The following is a 21,893-nucleotide window of genomic DNA, read 5'->3' as shown; positions in this document are numbered from 1 at the left end:
TTATCTTGGACGAAATGGTAAAAGAGAAAACGAAAACACGTGTGCACAACTTAAGGGCTCGTCGAATTACTACGAGTTAACTGAAAGGACAACCCACTGCAGTGGTTGCCTGAAAAGTCAGTTTCAAAATCTGGAGGGTTTCCAGAGTCCTTAATTACCTCTGAGATTTTGTGCAGGTTTTGTTTATGTCCTCAGGCGAGTTCTCAGGCGTCTCTTGTCAAACCACTGCGAGGTCTCAGGTAAGCAAAAGCTAACTGAGTACACACTTTGATCTGTAATCCAAACATATTTTTTATTTGTTTCAGAACATGGGAATCCATGGACAACATCCCACAGATATGAATGTAAAACAGCCTTATTGGACCAGAAATACAGTACAGTTTTTGTACAACGACAGAAATAGCTGTCCTCGATTATACGCTCATCATCGCAACGCAAGCACGGGGTTCGGACTTCAGAAGGCACTGGAAAAACGGGATTCCCCGGAACTAGTGCCTGAAGCCTTCAGTCTGGGATCAGGCAGTTCAGGTTCTCGAGATGGCATGTTTACAACAAGGTAATCGACAATATGCACAACAGATGCCAGTTTCAGGTTCTCACGGTGCAAAAAGACAGCAGTTAGCTCGAGCCGATCCAGAGATCAGCAAGAGCTTTCAGCTGGTGCTCATGTTTCACAGTTCAGGGCATATGTTGGGATCCGCTGGTTTCTTCATGCCTGATCTGTATATGCGGTTTGGTAAACTTCGATGGCCAAGATGCAATGCCGGCTGCTCACATGAAACAGTCATCGGCATTGTCCAAGCAGTGTTCAAGCACCATACGTACTCTGAGCTGTATAAGAGATTAGACATTGCACGTTAGATTTAACAATGTTGCGGATTCGTTTCAAGAATATGGGTAAAGATACATTTGACTAGATACCAGCTACGCGAGTCATTTAAAAGATACTATTATTTAAGAAGAGAAGTACCTTGCAATCCAAGCAGGGGTCATTTATCATGCTCTTTACTTGTAGGATTACCCCAGCACTTTGGAGTCTGACAACTCGACTAGATGCGGCCTCGCATTTTGGGTAAATCAAGTTCAGAATACACCACAAGGTAGCAACTCGCAACTGTTTATCCTTGCTCTGCAGATAGTTCACCACAAAAGATGGCTTGATGCGATCTGCTCGGTGAGGAACAAGAACATTCATCACTGCTTCCTTGTTCAATTCATTTCCAGCCGCAATATTTGCAAGCACAAACATACCCTGAAGAGAGGAAACAACTGCATAATCTTTGCATTCTTTTATCAAATACTATGTCCAAAAATATCAAAGAACAGGATACAAAATTATGCTGTTAATTAAAAAGATATTTCTCTTTTTTTACTGTCCCTCCAAAGTTTCAAAAATGCATGTGAAATGAAGTATAGTTATACAACAAATCTAGATAAAGCAAGTAACTAAATAGACTAGAGTTTAAAGAAAACCGACCTGAATACACACTCCCGGGGCAGATACACTATGCAGTTGTCTTGAAATAGCATTTATAACCAATCCATCTTCACCAATGACATAATTGGTAGAGTCCACATATCCATCGACAAGATTGTGAATAAGTGCCAAGGTCTGCTCCTGAACAAAACGCTCAGAATCTGCATAACATTTTGCAATTAGCAGTGAAACCAGTATGGCAGTTCCCTAATGGCCTAATATCATATTTGGGCACTAGACTTACCACATATGAGGCTTGAAAGAGTAGATACGGTTAACTCCTTCATAATGACGTCTTTATCTTTTGGACTCAGAAGGAACATAATATTCCTGAGAGCCCATACAGATTTTAGCCTCAATGTTGGATCCATAGACTTCGATAAATGAACAAGTTGTGAGACAACCCCAGAATGAAGAAGAACCGATTTTCTGGGTGTTAAATTGACAGCAATATTGCAAATGGCACCAAGAGCAGCAACCTGTGACAAAAATAATTGAATAGATAAGACATATATTTGACACTTCAACCAAGTCCTAATGCCTAAAAAAATAGATACTCATGTTTCACAATACAGCTAATTGCCTAACTGATACTAAATTTGGTGTCACTTCAGTATCAAAAAGGTTGCTCCAACAATAAAGCCAGGAAATGGTAGGCAGGGTACAAAGTACCAAAAGAAGTTTCGCTGCTATCTTTTAAATCGTGCTTGTGCAACTTTGCATTGATAAGCAATTTTCTGTCCTATCTAATGGCTTAAAGACCTGAAGTGCTGATGTTTCACTATACAGCTCACTGCCTAATTGACACCGAATTCAGTACTCCTCAGTGACAAAAAAAGTGGCTCCAATCATAAAGCCAGGAGATGGTACAGAGTACAAATCACCAAAAGAGGAAGTTTCCCTGCTAGCTTTCAAAACATTCTGGTGCAACTGTATGATACACAGTTTTCCATCAAGTCCTAATGGCTCAAAGACCTAAAGTACTGATGTTTCACTAGCTAGTTGCCTAATTGACACCAAATTTGGTATTGCTTCAGTGACAAGAAAGGTTGCTCCAATAATAAAGCCAGAAAATGAAATGCTAGCCATGGTACAGATTACCAAAAGAGGGAGTTTACCTGCTAGCTTTCGGATCATTGTTGTGTAACTGTGCATTGGTATGCAATTTTATATTATTACAACAAAACTATCAGTTCCGCAAGGCACTTTATGGAAAACTGGGTGCCAAAAAACGTACCACAGCTACCATGCCACAAAGGGGCAGCTGCCATGCAGTTTTAAATCCAAGAGGCCAGGTGCCATGCCGTAAGATTTGTGTGCAAATAAATAAGTTACGATGACATGCATTGAAAAACTATTTTTGTTTTATAAAACCCACATATTCATAATTTGACCAGCCTTTTGGAAGAAGAAAGGCACTTGGAAGTGCATCTCAGCAACTGCATTGCACCGTCCAGAAAAACTATAACTCTGAAAAAGTGCCATCGAAGATTGCAGGATTCACATTACCTGGACTGAAGTAGATGAGTCATATAAAAGCTGGACCAAGGGGGCAATAACTGTATCACAAGATAGTTCGCCTCCACTAAGTACCTGGAGATTAAATACATAAACTGGATCATTTGGGATGAACACAAAAGGTCAAGAGGAAAGATGTATGCACCTTACCTTTGGTGACCTGGTGAGATTCTTCAGACATGAACATGCTGCAACTCGGATATCGGTACAATCATGCTTCAATGCATCAAGAATTAAGGTTGATACCTATCAAGAGAATATGTGATTATTATTTGTCAATGGATAACCGTATTCATCCACTTCTTTCAAGTGAAATGTTGGGAGCCGACATGGAGTCAGTTGATTGAATTATCAGGTTTTCCAAAATAAACACTAACAATAGAAGGATTCTAAAGACTATATAATTAAAAATAACAATTCCGAAACTTCACGCACCTGAACCGACATAAGCCGAGATCTTGACTCTTCCAGTTTTGAGCAAAGTTCAGATAACGCAAGCAATATGGTTACTGCTCGCCTTGTCTCCAATGAATTTGCTAGCAGATGATTGCTGAGCTTCTCAACTGCATTTGTTGTAAGGGCTTGTTTCTGCAGTTCCAAGCTGTCTTTTATCAGGGTCATTAATGCCAAGGGAGCCTCATCTCCTACATGACCAGGTTCTTCCATGAGCTCAAGTAAGACCAGAATCAACTTGGTCTTAATTTGTCTGTCATGGAAATGACAGGGAGAAGCATGCCCAAGTGCAATCAAGCATAGACAAGCAAGTAGTCTAGTGTGTGGACTCCGATCATGTATTAACCCAACTATCGAACAAAAAGCTTTTCCATGGTCCATTGATGCAAATCTTGAAGCAACTTCCCTGTTATTTCTAATTATTGTAGTCACAGAATCTAAACAAGCATCCCGCAGATTCATAGAACCTCCAAAAAGGCTAACAAGTCTCTGTGGAACTCCAGCAGTGCATAGTGCCAATTGTTCTGCATTGCTTTCACAAGAGTGAGATATAGCAGTAGCAGCTAGCTCTGTGATATTCTCGTTCTTGCTGTTCAAAAGGGAAAGAAGAAAATCCATATTTTTCTCATCATTGAAATCAAACTTCGGAGCTAGTTTTGATTGATATATCATTCTGAGAGCACGTGCACTTGCATCCACAACCTGCAATCAAGATGACGACCTCAGATATCATGTATACAGCATTAATGATTACAACCATATCATATGAAACAATCTGCATAATCACTAATCAGACCTAGCACCTAAGCACAGCATACATAAACTGTGTCCAGCAAAGAAGGTTGCTTGGATCCGATTTCTTAAAATTTTATATGTGCTAAAACTTACAAGAATAAAATCAAATGATGGGCAAATTCTAGCAACTATAAAGAATTAATATTTCATAGATAACGGTTAAGGAATGGGACATACTGCGGACTACCCTTAAAAGCAAGTTTGTTGAGGTAATAAAACATCTGTATTTCTAAAAGAAAATGTTAAAGTAAAAAGATCGGGTGCAAGCTGGTTGGTCAAAAAGTGACACGTACAGGCATAAGCTGAATTGCATATTGTAGCATGAGCCAATATTTATGTCCTGAATATGCACACAAATCATTTTCAAGTTATAAATATCGGAAAACTACCTTGTCGTATAGTAGACTAGAAAAGGGAGAAAAACAACAGCAGCCAAATCATTATATCAGATAAACTGGCATGCTATAATGACTAATTAGTCCAATATTATTAATGCCGGGCAGCGGTGGTTATGGAAAGACATGGAGATGTGACAATAGAGGGCTACCAAAGTAGTCATTTCATCACCTTTTTACTTTCTCATCTCATTCGCCGTGTTATGTTCCCTCTTTAATAGTCACTTTGTACCACAAATAGCGACCTTTGGCCTCACAGGGGAATAATAAACAGCAACATTAGCCAAACTAAACAATTGATGCTGTCCAGTAACACCTACAGAATTCATTCAACCTCATGTATTGATCCCAACCTCATGTATTGATCACAAAACAAAAAAGACAACTTTCCAGCACATCCTCCCCACCACCACACCTAACCAATGACCCACTACCAAACTCTCCACATTTCCAGCACAAATGAGCAATAGTTTCACTTCAACCAAAATAGGAGGGGAAGAGAAGGGCGTAGCAAGAAAAAGAAATGACAACCACCACCAGTATCTCTCACCTTAACACAACCAACATATTCTCTAATAGTTCAGCTCCAATAATTCCCCCCATTCCAAGGCTCACAAAACATCAACCATCATTCTCTAATATAAAGTTCTTTTTGACCAATCTACACAGTAACCATGAAATTACCACAACTAATTTCCAATTTTCCATATTCTCACTCGGCTCAAAGCTTTTACACAGCAAAATACATTCACGGCAAATGGAATGATGTAGTTGGCAGACATCTTCTCATCCTAATTACAGATACAAAAGTATAGGCAAAATCCTTCACCAATCCAAATCGCCAATCCTCACGCAAATGATAAAATCGGCACCGTTTCTACCCATTTCAAGCTCACAGCCAAGCATAATTACTAAACACATCCCCAAATCCACACCGCGAAAACAGGCAAGAAGCAGTTGTTGCTGCTAGTTTCCGTCAACTCTTATGGACGCAACAGATCTTTTCCCAATTGAGAAAGAAATCCACAGCAAAAAACTGTTTTTCTTTCTCCTATAACCAATCAGATTCCCGCAGACACAAGCAACAAGCGAGTGAACAGAGCGGAGTAGCGGACCCTACCTTCTCGTCGGGGTGCGCGAGGAGCCGCGTCAGGTGCCCCGCGGCGCCAGCGTCCAGCACGGCGCGCGCGCCGTCGTCCACGCCGCACGCGAAGCTTCCCGCCGCGGCCGCCGCCTGCACGAGCGCCGCCGGCGATGCCCCCGGCTCAGCCAGCGCCGCCACGACCGCCGGCACGGCGCCCAGGCGGAGGTAGAGCAGCTTCTTGGTCCGGTTCCCAATGATCTGGTTCTTGATCTCGCGCAGCGCGCGCACCCGCTCGCGCTCCACCTCCTCTCCGCCGCTGCCGCCCGAGGCGGGTCCCGCGGCCGCCAGCCTCGCCGTCAGCTCCTCCGGCCTCGTCCCCGTGCAGGACGCCGACGCCGGTGGAGCGGTCGCCTCCTCCGGCCGCGCGCCGCCGCTCGCCGTGGCCGGCATCTGGGGGTCGCCGGGGTCGGGGAGGTGACCGAGAGGTGTTTGTGTAATTATTGGTTTTTGGGGGTATTTTCTGAGCTATTTTTTCTGCTTGTTTGGTGTTTATAATAGAGAGATGCTGACAGAGAAATTATGGGGTTCGGTCGGGGCATGGCCCAATGAGGTGCTGCCACGTGGAACTAAATTTTTGTTATTCCATTTTATTACTTATTTTTAGCTGGTATTAAACTACTGTGAGCCTGTGTGTATGTGAGGTGGGACAGCTGGTGAAATGATTTGCAGATTTTTTTGGGAGTTGTCTTCTCATTTATTTTGGTTATATCTTTTTTCTTGTGAGGCGGTTGCGTTTTGGACTTGGTTTGATCAAATACAGATGTGTCGTATGTGCCTTTTTTATAGTATGTTTCTTTTTATGTTTGCATGGCATGTTTTGACATAGGAAACTTATTTCCATTATCAAGTAACGGAACCAAAAAATATCATTTCTTGATGTGGTTTTAAGCACTATAATATTCTCATGTTTATGTCTACAATTATTACATCCTATTAGTTATATGCCGTATGTTGTAATGGGAGGAAAAAAATTCACGAGGTAAATAGTTGATAGGTGAAACACATGCATCGTAATAAAATAATAATCAATTTGACAATGAGCGTGGTAAAGATCTCCATCCCGCGCTGCTATACAAATAGCAATATATATATATATATCGAAATTAACGTAATAGCAAAATGATATATTACTTGACTGGAAGTTGTATATATGGTGAATGGTGTTTGCGAATCTGCTGTTGAATTGAAGTAGCAAAGAAGCATGCATATGCACATTTATACTGCGACAAAGGTTTCTGTTAGTCTAGAAACAAGAAAGTCACGAAATGGTTCAGTTTCTGCAGAATTTGCAGGTGGGGCACTGACCATCAGTGCGAAAGTCATCATTATTCTTGATATTTTGGAAAGATTTTGTGATCAAAATTAGTGCAAGACAATACATTGGTGGCACTCATAGTTGTGGCAGTGAACAAAGAAATTCAGGGAAGTTGAGTAGGTCACTTGCCATTTTCTTGCACATAGACATGAACGTTGTTGTGTCACTGAGTTACTCGAGCATAGATTGCAGCCCCTGTGGATCGCTTGGCATGTTGATTGGGATAAACTGTACCAAAGATTAGCACATCAATTTTATAATATTGAACATAAAAAAGAGTAACAGATGAAATTGGTTGGGTGTAGTTTAATTCAGTTACATTGTAACAGAGTTAATAGAATTCAGTAAGGGTACATAAAAGGGTTAACGCTATACCTGACCAGTGGGTGGATCATTTTGAGAAGCTGCGACAACAAACAAGCACGATATGGTTACAACAAGCAATCAAATTGTGTCATGTTAAAAAAAAAATCTGTAAACTGCCTAATCAAACACTGCTCTCCAACCTTAACTACAGATAAAAAGAAGCTGAAAGGCTTATGTATCTGAAGATGCTAGCTAGATGATCTCATCGGTGTGGATGTGGTATATGTACTGAACTTACTTCTTTATTCTCAAGATTAAACTTAATCTCTGAAGGTAGCGGCCAGATCAGCATTGTAATCCCGGGGCCCGGTGTCTGTGGTGTTGGATCGATCGCTGACGTACACCGACGTGTAGTGGTTTATGCCAATGAAATCAATGCTCCCACGGATCATCGCGGACTGTTCCTTGGTGAATCACGGTAGCCGGGACCTAACCTTGTTCATGATTTCAGGGTAGTCTCCAACTCTCCATACACCAAGGGGTTTACGATCCTAAACAAAGCATTGTGTCATCATCATCATCATCTCATCTCATTTATATCACTTTGTGTCCAACTAAGACAACTAAGAAAATAGAAATTGGAGTACTCAGCAGCCAATCATGAAGTCCAGTGATCTCTGAGTTGCTGCCATGTCGGCAGGGCTCGGCTAGAACGGATAATTCCAGTAGCTGAAGATGTTCATGCTGACGACGCCGTTCTGCGTAGCCTGCAGTGATCATGTTGCAGAGAAAAGCAAAGATAGATGAGCTCACTTGATCACTGGCGCAGTTCTGAACTTCTGATCACTAACAGAAGATTGTGAACAGTTCAATTTTACCTGGTACTTTTCTCTGTACAGCTTGACGACGGAAGCGTGTGCCAGGATGGAGTTGTGGCAGACGACGTAGGGCTCCACGGTGGAGTTTCCCACGGTGCACTTCAACCGGGATCGGTGTCAGTGCTCACCGGGATATCGGGAAGGTAGTCGTTGAGGACGTATCCGAAGTCGCCCTCGGTTATCTTGACGTAGGCGGCGTCGGCAAGGCTGACGGAGGAGGCGTTACGGAGCATGTGGAGGTTGAGGTACGAGTCGCAGGAGATCCGCACGCACGACGTTGAGAAAGGCAATGCCGCCTTCGCCGCCTGCTCCGGGGGCCCACGTTCCCCATCCTCCTCTTCCTCTTCCTCTTCCTTCCTCTTCCTCCTGACGGCGTCATCGTCCGCCGCTGGAGGAGCGCAGCACCCTGCGTCGCCGTACTCCAAGCGCCGCCGTTGCCGCCCTAGTTTCCACCTTGAGGACATCGACGCCCCACCCTCGCGCCACAACCACAAGACGTCCTCCTCTGCCCACCCCTCCTGTCGCGCTGTGCACACCCAGACGACCGCACCCTCGAGTCGCACCACCACCGTGGGTCGAAGCCGCCCGCTGAGCGATGCCCATGCAGCGTGTGGATTTCGGCGGCTCCCTTCTGCGTAGAGGGCTAGGGTTTTAGGCAGCCGCGAGGCCAGCGGTGACGACTCGAACAGTGTGGCAGGCTGAGGCCTCCTGAACGGGTGGCTACCCTTCGTGATTGGCTACAGTGGCATGAAGGCGTGGCTGGATGGGCTGGGTCTTGCTCGGTACGCTCCAACGTGGTGGTGGCACGGTGTGAGGGAGATAGAGAGAGGAGGAACGTGGAGCAGATCCAGAGGGATTGGCTCGTCGAACATATCAAGAGGATGGACGATGGTTCTGGCGGTGGGGCGTGCGGGTGCTACCGGCCGAGTGATACGGAAGGGAAGAAGGCAGAACATGCAAGCCCACATGTCGGCGCGAGAGAGGAGCGGGGCGAACGAAGCGATTGGGGGCAGAAGAAATGCTAACGATATACCCATTAGCGATTTTTTATTATCATCCTATTTGGAGCGTAAACTTTTTTATGCGGATTTTTATATCTATCTTTCTTTTTTTATTAGGTATTTGTTTTACGGCGTATTTTTGCGAGACGTTTCAAACGTATCAAACCTCTTGGCTCGCGTTAATTGCACCTCCTATTGTTTTTGGATTTCATTTCTTAAAAAAAGTATTATTTGGACTTTGTCAATGGAGATGTGTTGACATGTGCAATTCTTTTGCAGTCTTTTTTAGTAGTATGTTTCCTTTTGTTTTCCCATTATTTGCATGATGTATTTTCCATGGTTTAAAGCGCTTTGAGCTTCCTTCCAAAATATTTTCCTAAGCAAAAGCATATATCATATAGAAGCTCAACTCTTTCATAAACTTACACTTACCCAAAACAAGAGGCTTGAGCCTCTAATGGCTAAGCCTTGCACGGTGTAGTTTTGTTGGGTCACACTCGTGACTTTAAGAATGTGCTCTTTCTGATCGTAAATATAGGTCGTTTTAATTTTCTCAACTATTCTCTAAATATAAGTTATTTTAGAACTTATATGTATTTTTTCTCTTTTGTTCTCATCTTGTCTTTGTTTAATAAATACTAGCACTCTCACAAATGAATGAGTTATCTTTTTCAATGCAGAAGAAATGAAGAGCAACAAGATCATTTGATCTACTTTCTTAATCCTTGTGCACAAGTCTAAAACGACTTACATTTGCAATCGGAGGGAGTACATATGTTGTGCATGTGCGGTGATATGATTGTACATGTGTCATCATTGTAATAGATGTTGGTGGAAGAAAATGTCTTTCATGAATAAATATGGTGAGAGCCTCTCTCAGAGAGTAGACTAAAGTTTAGAGAAGAAATAGAGATGAATGAATACCAAATGTGTTGTTAATATTGATAAGAAAGATCTCTTCCTTGGCCTAATGACTAAGGATCTATATTTATAATTTCGTCAGGATGCAAATATACAAATTTATCTTTACAGAGATAGCGATATCAACTATTAAGATATATATCTGCAGAGTTGTCATCAATCAACAATCTCAGGCTAGAACGCAAATATAAACCTGGGAACAATCAATGAAGTTGCACTGTATCTGATAACCGAACATGTTCTTCCAGACAAGTCTTGATCAGATCCAGACAGACCTTCTCCCGCTCTACTTTAGACAAACCAAAATTTCCCCAACATAGTGCAATTTTCTATTGGCGTTTATGAATTCCCCATTGTAATGAAATCTGATCACTAGCTTATCGATATTATCCATCACTAACACAACCCCTGCACATGGAAATAAAAAAATCACCACACGACTTCATAGCAAAATCAAGAAAAATCGGTATAGGTCCTAACACAAATGCAAATGCGCACAAAAGATGCAACATTTACTCTTTACCACCACACGGCTTCACAAAAATCCCACAAATAGTGCTAAAATTTCCCAACCCTTGATCAAATTTCATCTCCCAAACAAACTCTAAATCATCGCAAGAGGAAAGTGATCGCAAAGAAATTGCACACTTGGAGGTGGTGGACGCACCTGCACCGCACGACGCAGCTCGATCTTCCCGTGTCTTCTCTTATCACCTGGGCGTCACCAACATCATCGCCGCGGGGAGGAGGGACGAAGATGAGGCTTTCGTCTCTTATCAGGTCCATCTGCCAGGCCGCCACGCTGGAAGTCGGAGGTGGCACGTCAGCACCCAAAATCACCCTCCCCGCCAGGTTGCAATCCTGCGAAGGGCGTTAAATATTTGGATTTGTGAAGTTTAAGGTGTGTTATTAACTGTTTCATAGAGGAGGGTGAAATTTGAAGATTGGATGAAAGTTCATGGCATTATTCATAGTTTTCCTAAAAAAAATTACACGAGCTACCAAAATTCTCCGGGAACTCGACAATGGCCTTGGCCCAGCCCAGCCCACGCCCTCGGGTGCCATACGGGCCTGGCAGGCCCATCACAATTTCCCCTTCTTCTTCTCCTCCCACCTCCACCACGAGGCTGACGCCGCCGCCGCCACCACCACCACCAGGTTCTCGCCTCACCATCCACCCACCCCCGCCCCCCCCCCCCCCCCCGACTCCAGAACCGATCATATTCCTAGGGGCGCGGCGGCCGGAGCCCGTGCTCGAGCACACCCCTGGTGGACCCGCCGCCGAACTCGAGAGGTGGGGGGCGAGCGTGATGGCGTCGCTGGGGCGGCTCAAGTCGGCCATCTTCGACAGGGAGGCGAGGAAGATGTACTCTTCTCGCGCGATATCCCCGTCTCGTCGCGTTTCTCTCTAATTCCCTCCTTGTTTTGGTGTATTGTTTTCCTAGATTCCTTGGTGCCACGGCTGTCAAAAGAGTATTTTTTTTTAGAGTGCTCAGTAGTTTTTTATTCCTTCGTTGGGGATATGCGAAGTGATGGTGCCCGCGAACCCTAGTTTACTTATTTGGACATATTTTGCTTCGAGGAAGTAATTAGGCTTGGTTGATTTGCAAATGAAAGGAACCGGGTCTTGATTTTCGTTTCGTTAGTTTGCTTGCAATGTTTTGGCTGACTTGTCATCTCATGAATCTGAATGGGGGTTGGATGGATGCAGGCAGTACCAGTCGCACATCCGGGGGCTCAACGCGTATGATCGCCATAAGAAGTTCATGAAAGATTATGGTATGTTATGTTGTTGTCTCTGTTTCTTTCCCAAGCAATTCATTGCTGTATTTTCCTTTAGTTGACTGATTCAGGAATGCTGTTGGTAAAGATAGTATTTACCATTGAGCAAAATGGTTCCGGGAAGAAAATAGCATGATAATGAAATCATATGTTAGGCTTAGGCAGCCATACTTGGCAGCACTAGTGAGTTTGTCAAAATGAAATCATGCACTGAAATCTCCTTGAACTCTTGTATAGGGTTTCTGCCTTTGAACACAGTCATTTGGAGATTGTGGTGAGCCTGCTTTGGGAGTAGCTTTAAGTCCAGTATATTGATACCCAGATCGAATGCCAATGCATGGATAGATCATGGAACTGCTGTTTCACAGTGACAAGGAAACTGGGTCATTGGCATATAACAACACATTTATTTGCTTAGTCTTGGTTTCCAAAAGAAACTGGATGATGAACACTCCCCTCTACTTTAGAAAGAATTGGGGGCTACCTTCTTCCATACATGGACTACGTAATTGTATGTGTAACTTGCCACCTAGCCTAACACAGAGCAGATTCTAATATGCATTTTTTTACATAGGATTGATGTCCAGGTCTCCAATATATCGATGCCCATTCCCAGTGAGGAATGGTACCTTTTTCCCCGGTTCCAACATGTGGATGGATCACATAATAGCCCTTTCATAGTAACAAGGAAACTGGGATAGTGGCATATAATGAGCAATTTATTTGCTTACTCTTGGTTTCCAAAAGCGACAGGATGATGAACAGTCCCCTCTACTGTAGAAAGAATTGGGGGCTACCTTCATCCATATATGGATCATGTACTTCCATGAGTAACTTGCCACCCCCTAGCTTAATACAGAATATACTGTAGTATGCATTTTTTCCCCACATAGGACTTGTAGGTATATAGGAGAAAACTAGTGCAATCTGCGATGTATGACTTGGTAACTAGGAAAGTGAGTTTCCATGCGGTAAAACTTCTGTTTGATATATCCCAGTCTCCCAGAATAATGACATGAGAGAAATAGCCCCCTTTATGGTAGAAAGAATTGGATGTCGCAATCAACATTTTCTTTTTTTGTGAACGAAATACACTCAACATTACATTTTCCCCTTTGACATAGATGCCATCTGTCCTTCCTTTCTATATATTTTATGTTCCCACTGAAAAATGTGACGTCCTTTCAACAGTTCAGTTTTATGGCCACGGCAAAAATGAGGATAATAGTTTACCCATCAAAACTGATAAAGATACACTGAGAGAAGGATACAGGTAAGAGCCACGTCCAGTGTCCACTGTTAAGTATTCAAAGTACAATATGTGTCTGTAGTTTTTGAGATACTCATAAATACTTTACTTTTTTTTAATCATGTAAAAGATTCATTCTTTCTGAAGAAGATGACATGGATTCAACTTGGGAGAAGAGGCTGGTTAAACGTTATTATGATAAGCTTTTTAAGGAGTATCCTTTTTGCTACATAACTAAATTTGTCGTTCAATTGTTTTTACTGTGAGAAAATGTCAATACAAGGCATATTTATCAGATAATTTTGTAAAGTAACGTGTTCATATATTCTGAATCTAATGCTGTCTATATGTTTTTTTAAATACATGCTGTACTTGTCATTTGGCAAGTTTCTCTTGTTCATCTTACCACTGTGCAATGTCTGAAAAAGCCTGATATCTTATACAAACATCTTGCATCTTTAGATTTTATCTGGTAAACTAATTTGCTCAACACGGCAAGAATAATAGTTTGGTAATATAAGTACGCATAAGGCATATGAATATGATCGTATGCACTTATATCTGTTGTGGTCCTCTGCATTGACACATACTTCTGTGTTAAACGCTTCATGCTTCTCCTCATAGACTTATGGTTTCAGTTATCCAGGATTGCTCAGTGCTTGCATGCATGGAAACTGTATTGGATTGGATGTGCGTTCTATTGTTCTTGTAATTTTCTTTAGACTTAACTCTGTTGTGCTTGGAGTCCTTAACTTGAGACAGATATTGCATTGCTGACATGACCCAGTATAAAAAAGGAAAGGTATGGTATTACAATTCCCATGTCAATGAGTGCTAGTCATTCATTTCTTTTGCTGGGTATTGTACTTTCTTGAATGCTATTTCTTGATGTAGTTTCTCCTTATTACTCTTGAATGGAAAGGGGGAAAATTGCTTGTAGTATGACCTTTAGGGGGATCTTTATCTAAAGACATGACTGATATCTTGCCAATTGTGACATTCTTGTGACCTTGATTTCACATTTCATAAAAATTAATGCACGGGCAGCATTAATAAGGTGATTGTTCTCCTTGGTCCTGGATTTGCATCAATGTTTATATTGCAAGAACCATGCTTGCTAGCACGCCCATTTTTTTCATGGTAGGTTCTGGCAGGCATAAGGGGATAGAAGGATATCCCAGTTACTTGTTATATTGTTGAAATTGTCTGGTTATCCTTGTAATTCAGAAGCGAACAACAAGTATTAAAGATATGGCTGTCATGCATACACATGATATGATGATGAATGGAACCTTTTTTTGTTGCTGAAATCATCTGTATTCTTGCAAGTAAACTGCATATTCTAAATATATCTTTTGCTGCAGATTGGATTGAGATGGAGAACAGAAAAGGAGGTGATATCTGGAAAAGGTATTCATTAGTAATCACATTTTCAAATTCCATATAAATGATCTACCTGAAAAATGTGACTTGATTTAAATAGTATTAGTATTCTGTTGCTAATAACAGACCATCTGAATGGAAGGCTGGAATCTAAAAGGGTAACTAAAGAAACTGTACTAAAAGGTTACCCAAGCTGAAAGCTTTGTCTGATTAGATTATTAGATAGCCTTATGTTTTATTTAGCAGTTCCTCTTAAAGTACAGCTTGGGGGACTGCATTAAACAAACTCCAAACTCCAAAGCATATTAGAACTGAATTTCTAGTTTTTGAAAGTCATCATTGTAGTTCTCTCGTCTTTTTGTACTCAGCTCTCAGAGAATGCAGAAAAGTAATTTCTGAAAAATGACGATTCTATTGAATAGAGTCTGCTACTTGATCAAAATCAATGAATTCCTCAGCACTGACCATAATATGCTCTTTCACAGGGCAGTTTATCTGTGGCAATAGACATTGTGACGAAAAACATGGGCTAGGTAGTTATGAGGTATCTTCTTTGCTGATGCTATCTTGTTACTGATGTTAGAAGACATAAAATATATTGTTCCGTTAAGAACTGTTTTCTGCAGTCTTTGTAGCCCTTACATTTTTTATCCATTGTTTTCAGGTGAATTTTTCTTATGTCGAAGCAGGGGAGCAGAAACAAGCACTGGTGAAATTGGTAGCTTGCAAGAGGTTAGTTAATCTTAATATACTTTTTCCTATTAAGATTTGTTTGAATCCAGTTTCTAGCTGCTACTGCTCTGGAATCGTGATATTTATACTATAATGATTCCCAATTTTTGCTCTGGGCCTCTGTCTCGTGCTCTGTTTTTGTTTGCTTCTTTTATTTAAGCAGATGCTCAATTGATTATCTAGCTTGATTGTTGTACATTATGAAAGATGTGCAGAAAAGCTTGCTTATAAGAGGCAAAAGGAGAAGAAGAAAGAGAAGGAAAAGGAGCACTCTGGTGAAAAGGAAATTGAGTTAAAAGAAAGGGACAAGAGAAAGAGGTACCTTTAGTTCTGGTTCACCGTCATTATTTTTGTTACCCTATAATCTTTGACTTGGCTGTTCAAAATGTAGAGGACATGAGGGAAGTGACGACACCTCAGAGGATGAATCAACTGAGAAACATTGCAGAAAGAAAAAAGGTACAGATGATTGTATTTTCCTTTTCTTTTGGGGAGAGAATGCTTGTTGCTTGAAACAGAAATCTTTATACACATTTAAAGTCAAATGCTAGTAGGATTCACCATTCAGTGTTAAATTAGAACCTATTCCAACCTTGGGCTTTGTCGATTATGCTGCCTATACATGCATGTATATTATGATTTTGTTTTTCTGGGGATTTAAGAGTGTCAGAAATCGTATAGACCATTTAAGCTTGGAACTAAAAGGCTTTGTTTTTGTTGTTGTTAAGAATGTCATAACCTGTGTACACCATTAGCGAGAAACTAATGCATGAAAAATTCTGCAGATCATCGGAAGGGAGCTTCTTTGGGGAATTTGGGCAACAATGATGAAGGCTTCGAGGAGTTCCTTGAAGGCATGTTCCCGTGATCTGATTATCTTAATAACTACAGAGATGCTTCTATGCTCTTTGAAAAAAACTAAATATCACACATCTTGTAACAACATAATTAGTAGTGGAGTAGTTGAAAATTCGACCCTAGATGTGCTTCAGAATTTGTAGCTTTCGCTTTTGGAGAGAGCACCAAATCACCTCGCGGCTACAATTCAGATGAGAAGGAAGGAGCTCATCTTTAATCTTATGTTGCCTTGATGACCTTGTGTAAGTGTGCTCTCTGTAATTATGTGTATCAGTGTTTTTTCTTTCACTTCCATGTCTCTTTCTGAGTACTGACATACACTAATTAGTCAAAGAGTGGTAATATCTAATTGTGAGTTGTGAAAAACAAACGGAATTGCCAGTTATCTTGCCCATTGTTGGGGCACGTCTGTTGGGCGACGACCGGTGCTGTCAACGTCGTGCAGCGGTGCCTGCCTCCCCTGCAGGTGCACGCCCAACAAGGTGGCACGACGACAGGCTGCTTGTCTTCTAAGCATGACGACACGTTCAAATCTTGGTGGAGACGATGGGAGCCATCCCGCTCGGGGAGCACGGTAGTGGCCTAGGGGGCATTGGCATCAAGAGTCCACCCATATCAGGCCGTAATTTGGATGCGACAGTCGGTTGACTCGCACATCATGCCGTGCAGTGGCTAGCAGTCACCTTGGACGGGAACTTCAACTCCTGTTACTCTTTTTATTCCCGTCTCGTCTCCTTCCTCGTGACTTCTTACTCCGTATCCTTATGGACAACACTATATGTTGGAGCATGAAACTGTACCCTAACAGATTGCGACGAGAGCTCATTTCCACATGGGGAGGCTCAACCTTGAAGAAGACCAGTGAACTAAAAGAAAAAAAGAGAGAATAGTAGCAGTGTAGTGGGTGAAAAGTTAGTCTGCCTCCCTACTCTTTAGGGTTTATTTTATAGAGAGAAGAGGCAGAGAAAATTATTATTCTGTTTCTAAGATATTATGTTACAATCATGTGTATAGGATGGTATTTTGAATCTTTTCCCCCTTTACGTATAACGTAGTATCCGATATACTATGATTGCTAATACTATAATACATCATCTAAGCGTCTTAGGGCTAAGACGTTTTCCCCAACACCTATAATTTTGGGCGTCAAAATTGTGAGATTTTCTAACCTTCTGATTGTTGTTGAGATTCGTGCTCGGCCACGTCCTGCTCCATCTCCTGTGAAGTCCTACAAGATCTATGAACTCTAGCAGGTGGGTCGTCCAATTAGGGTTCAGGGTTGTGCCTAGCTTACCAGCGACCCACGGGCTTAGAGAGAAAGCAGTAGAGGTAGGCTGGTTTGGTGGTGGTGATGGGCGAGGTGGTGGGGTGCCACCAGCCGCGATGGTGAAGGACCAGTGGTAGTTAGGGTTGTGCATAGCAGCAAGAAAGAGTTGGCGTGGAGGTGGGTGGTGGTTGTGCCTGCGGCTGGAGACGAGGTAGGAGGGTGTGGGACCGTCCTGTCGGAAAGGAGGAAGATGGTGGCGCAGGGGTTGTCAGGGCAGGGAATCGAGTGCCTTGGGGAGGGCAGCGACAATGGAGGATGACTGATGGGCCTCACTGGCGTCGGCTGGTGGTGTGCATGGTGAGGAGACGATTGCATAGTCAGGAGTCAGAACGGAGGTTGCAGACATTTGTTTCCTGATCGGATTTGGGAAGAGCTGAAGTAGCAAAGGGTTTTGGGAGATGTACCGTCAGATCTCTATCCTACTGTCCCGAATATGAATGATTTTGGCAAAAAAAAAATCAATCAAATGTTAACTAGCCATTCCCAAAACAAATATGGGAGGCAAGGCCGCAAGGCCTTCATGAGAGCACATCACCTAGGGCTTGTTTGGTTGGTAACTAAACTCACCATGCATAAAGTTAGCTATCAGTCACACTTACGGCTTGCCATATATTGGGTTTGGTAACTTGGCAACACAATGAGTTTGTTTTGGTGCAGTGCTCTAGGTGCCGCCGACGAGCTTGGCCCTGGCGTGTGGCCGGACTCTACCCTGTACTGGTCTCCTACGCCGAAGTGCGCCATGAGCAGCAACACCACGGTGAGCAGCTCGCCGCCCTGGCTCAGTTGCCAGGCGTGGGCGTTCCCGCTGCACTTGCCGGCGGCGTAGCAGAGCATCTCCATCCACACGCTGGTGATGAGCCGCCACATCTTGTCCTCCCTCGCGCCCTCCAGCTCCAGCAGCTGCCTCGCGAGTTTGCACGCCTGGAAGAGCACCGACTTGCTCCTGTCCCCCTTCACGTCCCGCGGCTTGGCGATGGACGTGTCCACGCCCCTCAGCCTGGCCGCGCAGCCCTGCTCGTCCTCTATCTCCTCGGCCCGCTGGAAGAAGCTCTTGGCCTCCGCGCAGGTGTCGCCGAACCGCGCGGTCATCATGGAAGGGCGCACCACCAGAAGGAAGAGCATGTAGTTGGATATCTCCCTGCTCATCGCCGGCAGAGGATCAGGATCATCCCGACCACTGCCGTTGTCATGCTTGGCGTAGAAGCAGAGATCGGTGGCGATGTGCCAGAGGAGGATGCTCTCGTCGAACTCGCAGTCGACGCTCCACCCCAGCTGCTGGTACATGCCCTTGCGTTGGAGCGCCCACTGCCCCCGGTGCTCGCCAAGCTTCCGGTAGCTTTTGGTGTCCATGGAGCTGCTCGCTTTGCTCTTGAGCTGCTCGAAGACGAGGCGCTTCAGCTGCTGTGACACGGCGATCTTCTTCGTGTACCTCCAGCTGTCCCACGTCGTCTTGACACGGAAGTTCCATTTCCACTCCAGCCACTCCATGAGCCTCTTGTACCAGCGGTGCTTGTCTTTCAGGCAATAGCCCATGAGGTTGTACTGCGACATATGATTCGACCACCTCGGCCTTGTCTCCGGCTGGAAGGACTTGATCAGCCAAAACACCACCTCTGCCGCTGGCCGGAGAAGCTCATTGGCTCGCAGATCGGCGTAGGTCCACGGGGAGACGACCATCAGGAGGATGGCGTACAACTCCAAGAAGACAGCGCCGCCCAAGAGCACGTAGGAGATGTTAACGTCGACGCGCGCGTAGGCGTAGCCTTGCATGTCGCCGGCCGTGCGCGTGAAGAGCACGAGCGACACGACGGGCGCGGCCAGGGTGAAGACGCGCAGGCCTCGGCCGAGCCCGCCGTGGATCACCAGGGCCTTGGAGTGGAGGGACTCGTACATGAGCACCAGCTCGATCTCCACCACCTTGAACGCCTGGTCCATCTCCAGCTTCCGGAAGAAGGCGAGGCTGTCGATGCGGTCCTGGAAGCTGAGGATGAGGTCGACGAAGAGGCGGCGGAAGGTGTGGAAGAGCCTGTGCGCGCTGTACACGAGGTTGCCGTACTCCTCCCGCTTCACCTCGATGTGGACGTCGTCGTCCGGAGGCCGCTCGGGCACGATGATGATCCTGGCCACCAGCCCGGCGTCCGTCCTCGACTAGCACTCCTCCACGAACTTGGCGTAGTTGGGGCCGGGGTCCGGCGGGGTGAGCATGGAGCTGCGCAGGCTGCCCATGCTCGCCGCCCTGAGCGCCAGCGTCCGCTCGCCGTACTTTGCATAGTAACTTGGACTTGCTCTTAACCAGTGCCCGGAACCAAATGTACCAGGTAAAGCAAATCAAAGTACCAAAAAAATCAGAACAAACAGGGCTCGTTTTTCCAGTTAACATTAATCAAGATCTGATCTTTTCCCATGGTAAACTTCTACCGCTCTAAGTCAGGAACACTAATTACCCATAAACTATGTAAAAAAACCAAGGAGGATATCAACCCGACCCCCAAATCCCACTAGAACAGCATAATCTCAAGAATAGCGCTACTAAGACATGGTTTGTTGCAATTATAACCCATGGAACACATAATTCAGATAGGTGCAAATTCTCAAGAATTACACTAGTACGGAGAAAAAGACTAAGCTTTATACTCTTGACAAATCCAAGCTAACTGATAGTGTCTTCGAATACAAGACCATAGGGCACGGTACAAAGGCATAAAAGACAAAAATAAATTTCTATTTTCTAAATGTTGAAACTTGTGAAGAAACAGGTGATGATGTTTTCGAAAAATCTCAAAATAAGTTACCAGATGTAGAGGAGGTTATGTTTTACCTTTGGGGGCATGTCTGGATAAGGATGATTTTGCAAGATATGAAAAGTTTTACACTAACTCTATTGCATTTGCGAAATATGGAAAAGACACATTTTGCATCAGTAGAATGCTTGTCTTCTTCATATCTTACAAACGCAGTTGAGTTTTAATTTTTAAAAACAACGTTATTTCATTACCCTCCTCTACCCTCTGGTTTGAGAAATTTCAAAAACTTTATCACCTCGTTTTCAGCTGTTTCGAACACTTGTTACAAGCTCAGTTTAGCTTCTTGACCCCTCCAGTGTGCTTCATGACTCCAGGTCGGTGCCTCCTGCGTCCTCGTCCTCGAGGACCCTGCTGAGATGCCGTTGCACCCTTATTGTCGTCCTCGAGGACACTGTTGAAATGCCGTAGCACCCTCAATGCATCATCGTCGTCAGTGGCCTCGTAGGTGATGTAACCTTTGGTCTCCAACTCATGCCTCATCTTCTCCTGGACGGTGCGTATAAAGTCGTGGTCACGCCTACACAAGACATCGGCCACGGTGAGCAAGGTCCTGATGTCGGTGACCAAGGTCCTGATGTCCTTGTACTTCTCCTTGTCCTCTTCTGCTTGGGCGAGCGCCTCGTACTTGGGGAGCGGCCTGCACTTGTAGTTGAGGAGCACCTCCACATACTCCTTCGGCAGCACGTACAGCTTCTTCTTCTTTCCCATATTGACCTTCTTCTCCTTCTCCTCTTCATCACCGGGAGACCGGAACTCGTCGGGGATTGGGCTTCGGACGAGGAGTTCTTTTAAATCATCCCTAGCCTTCTGCAGCTCCTCATCCGAACAGAGCCTCGAGGAGCTTGCCATGGTCTCGTCGAACCTGCTTCGACTTTCTACCCTTGTCGGTCTCCTCTGTCGCAATTCAATGGATTAATTTGCTCTCCCGCAACGCCCTGCGATTCAATTCAACGGATTGGTTCAGCCAAAATCAAGCCTCCCTCGATGCGTATTTATAACACCGAGCGATTCCGGCGGAGCCGAGTCGGATACAAGAATCGCACTCCGCCTCGGACTGGAATCCTGTGACATCCTGATTTCAATTTTCACAAAAGAAGAAAGGAAAAAAAAAAGATAACTAACCGCCTCGCGTCGCCGCTCCTGTGGCCGGCGTCGCGCACGTCGGCCGCCCCGTCCCGTCGCGCACGTCGTCGCCCCGCCGCTCGCCCCCGCGCCCGAGATAAGCCGCCCCTCCTCTCTCTCCATTTTCCACCCCGCCGATGGCCGCCGCCACCTAGCCGCCGCCCCCGGAACCGGGCGAGAGAGAGAGGGGGTAAGAGAGAGAAGAGAAAAGAAAGAATGAGACGAGCCCATTTCGGCAGGCCCAGAAAAAAGGAAGAAAAAAGAAAATAGTATATTTGAGCCCGATACAGCCCATTTGCACAGTAACCAGGTTTTCCAGAAAAATATTGTTCAATTAGTTTTAGGAAAGAAAACGGATCGAATCGGATCGGATAATACCTTCCCCATATCCTAATCAACATTTTTTTGCCGGATTTGGAGCGGAGCGGATAAT

General features: G+C 44.3%; 3 protein-coding genes and 1 pseudogene across 3 annotated transcripts; 1 reads left to right on the top strand and 3 right to left on the bottom strand.

Annotated features, from left to right (window-relative positions):
* Positions 1-266: 266 nt before the first annotated feature.
* Positions 267-6,259, bottom strand: LOC133886610 (uncharacterized). The gene is made up of 8 exons (XM_062326324.1): positions 5,759-6,259; positions 3,431-4,150; positions 3,146-3,241; positions 2,987-3,070; positions 1,722-1,956; positions 1,478-1,638; positions 971-1,252; positions 267-831 (listed from the first exon to the last, which is right to left on the bottom strand). The coding sequence occupies exons 1-8, from the start codon at positions 6,170-6,172 to the stop codon at positions 772-774; spliced, it is 2,052 nt and encodes a 683-aa protein (XP_062182308.1). The 5' UTR covers positions 6,173-6,259; the 3' UTR covers positions 267-771.
* Positions 6,260-11,359: 5,100 nt separating this feature from the next.
* On the top strand, positions 11,360-16,495 carry LOC133886980 (uncharacterized). The gene is made up of 11 exons (XM_062326893.1): positions 11,360-11,569; positions 11,915-11,982; positions 13,177-13,258; positions 13,365-13,448; positions 13,997-14,036; positions 14,599-14,644; positions 15,103-15,161; positions 15,282-15,349; positions 15,557-15,667; positions 15,741-15,808; positions 16,135-16,495. Exons 1-11 carry the CDS (start codon positions 11,514-11,516, stop codon positions 16,215-16,217), a joined length of 765 nt encoding a protein of 254 aa, XP_062182877.1. The 5' UTR covers positions 11,360-11,513; the 3' UTR covers positions 16,218-16,495.
* Positions 16,496-18,119: 1,624 nt separating this feature from the next.
* LOC133886500 (uncharacterized) lies at positions 18,120-20,364 on the bottom strand (annotated as a pseudogene).
* LOC133886160 (uncharacterized) lies at positions 20,041-21,629 on the bottom strand. Its single transcript, XM_062325897.1, has 2 exons — positions 21,461-21,629; positions 20,041-21,273 (listed from the first exon to the last, which is right to left on the bottom strand). The coding sequence occupies exon 2, from the start codon at positions 21,185-21,187 to the stop codon at positions 20,609-20,611; it is 579 nt and encodes a 192-aa protein (XP_062181881.1). The 5' UTR covers positions 21,188-21,273; positions 21,461-21,629; the 3' UTR covers positions 20,041-20,608.
* Positions 21,630-21,893: the final 264 nt, after the last annotated feature.

The sequence above is a fragment of the Phragmites australis genome, chromosome 12, assembly GCF_958298935.1.
Source record: "Phragmites australis chromosome 12, lpPhrAust1.1, whole genome shotgun sequence".
NCBI classification, from domain to species: Eukaryota; Viridiplantae; Streptophyta; class Magnoliopsida; order Poales; family Poaceae; genus Phragmites; species Phragmites australis.
This window is presented reverse-complemented; position numbering and strand designations above follow the sequence as displayed.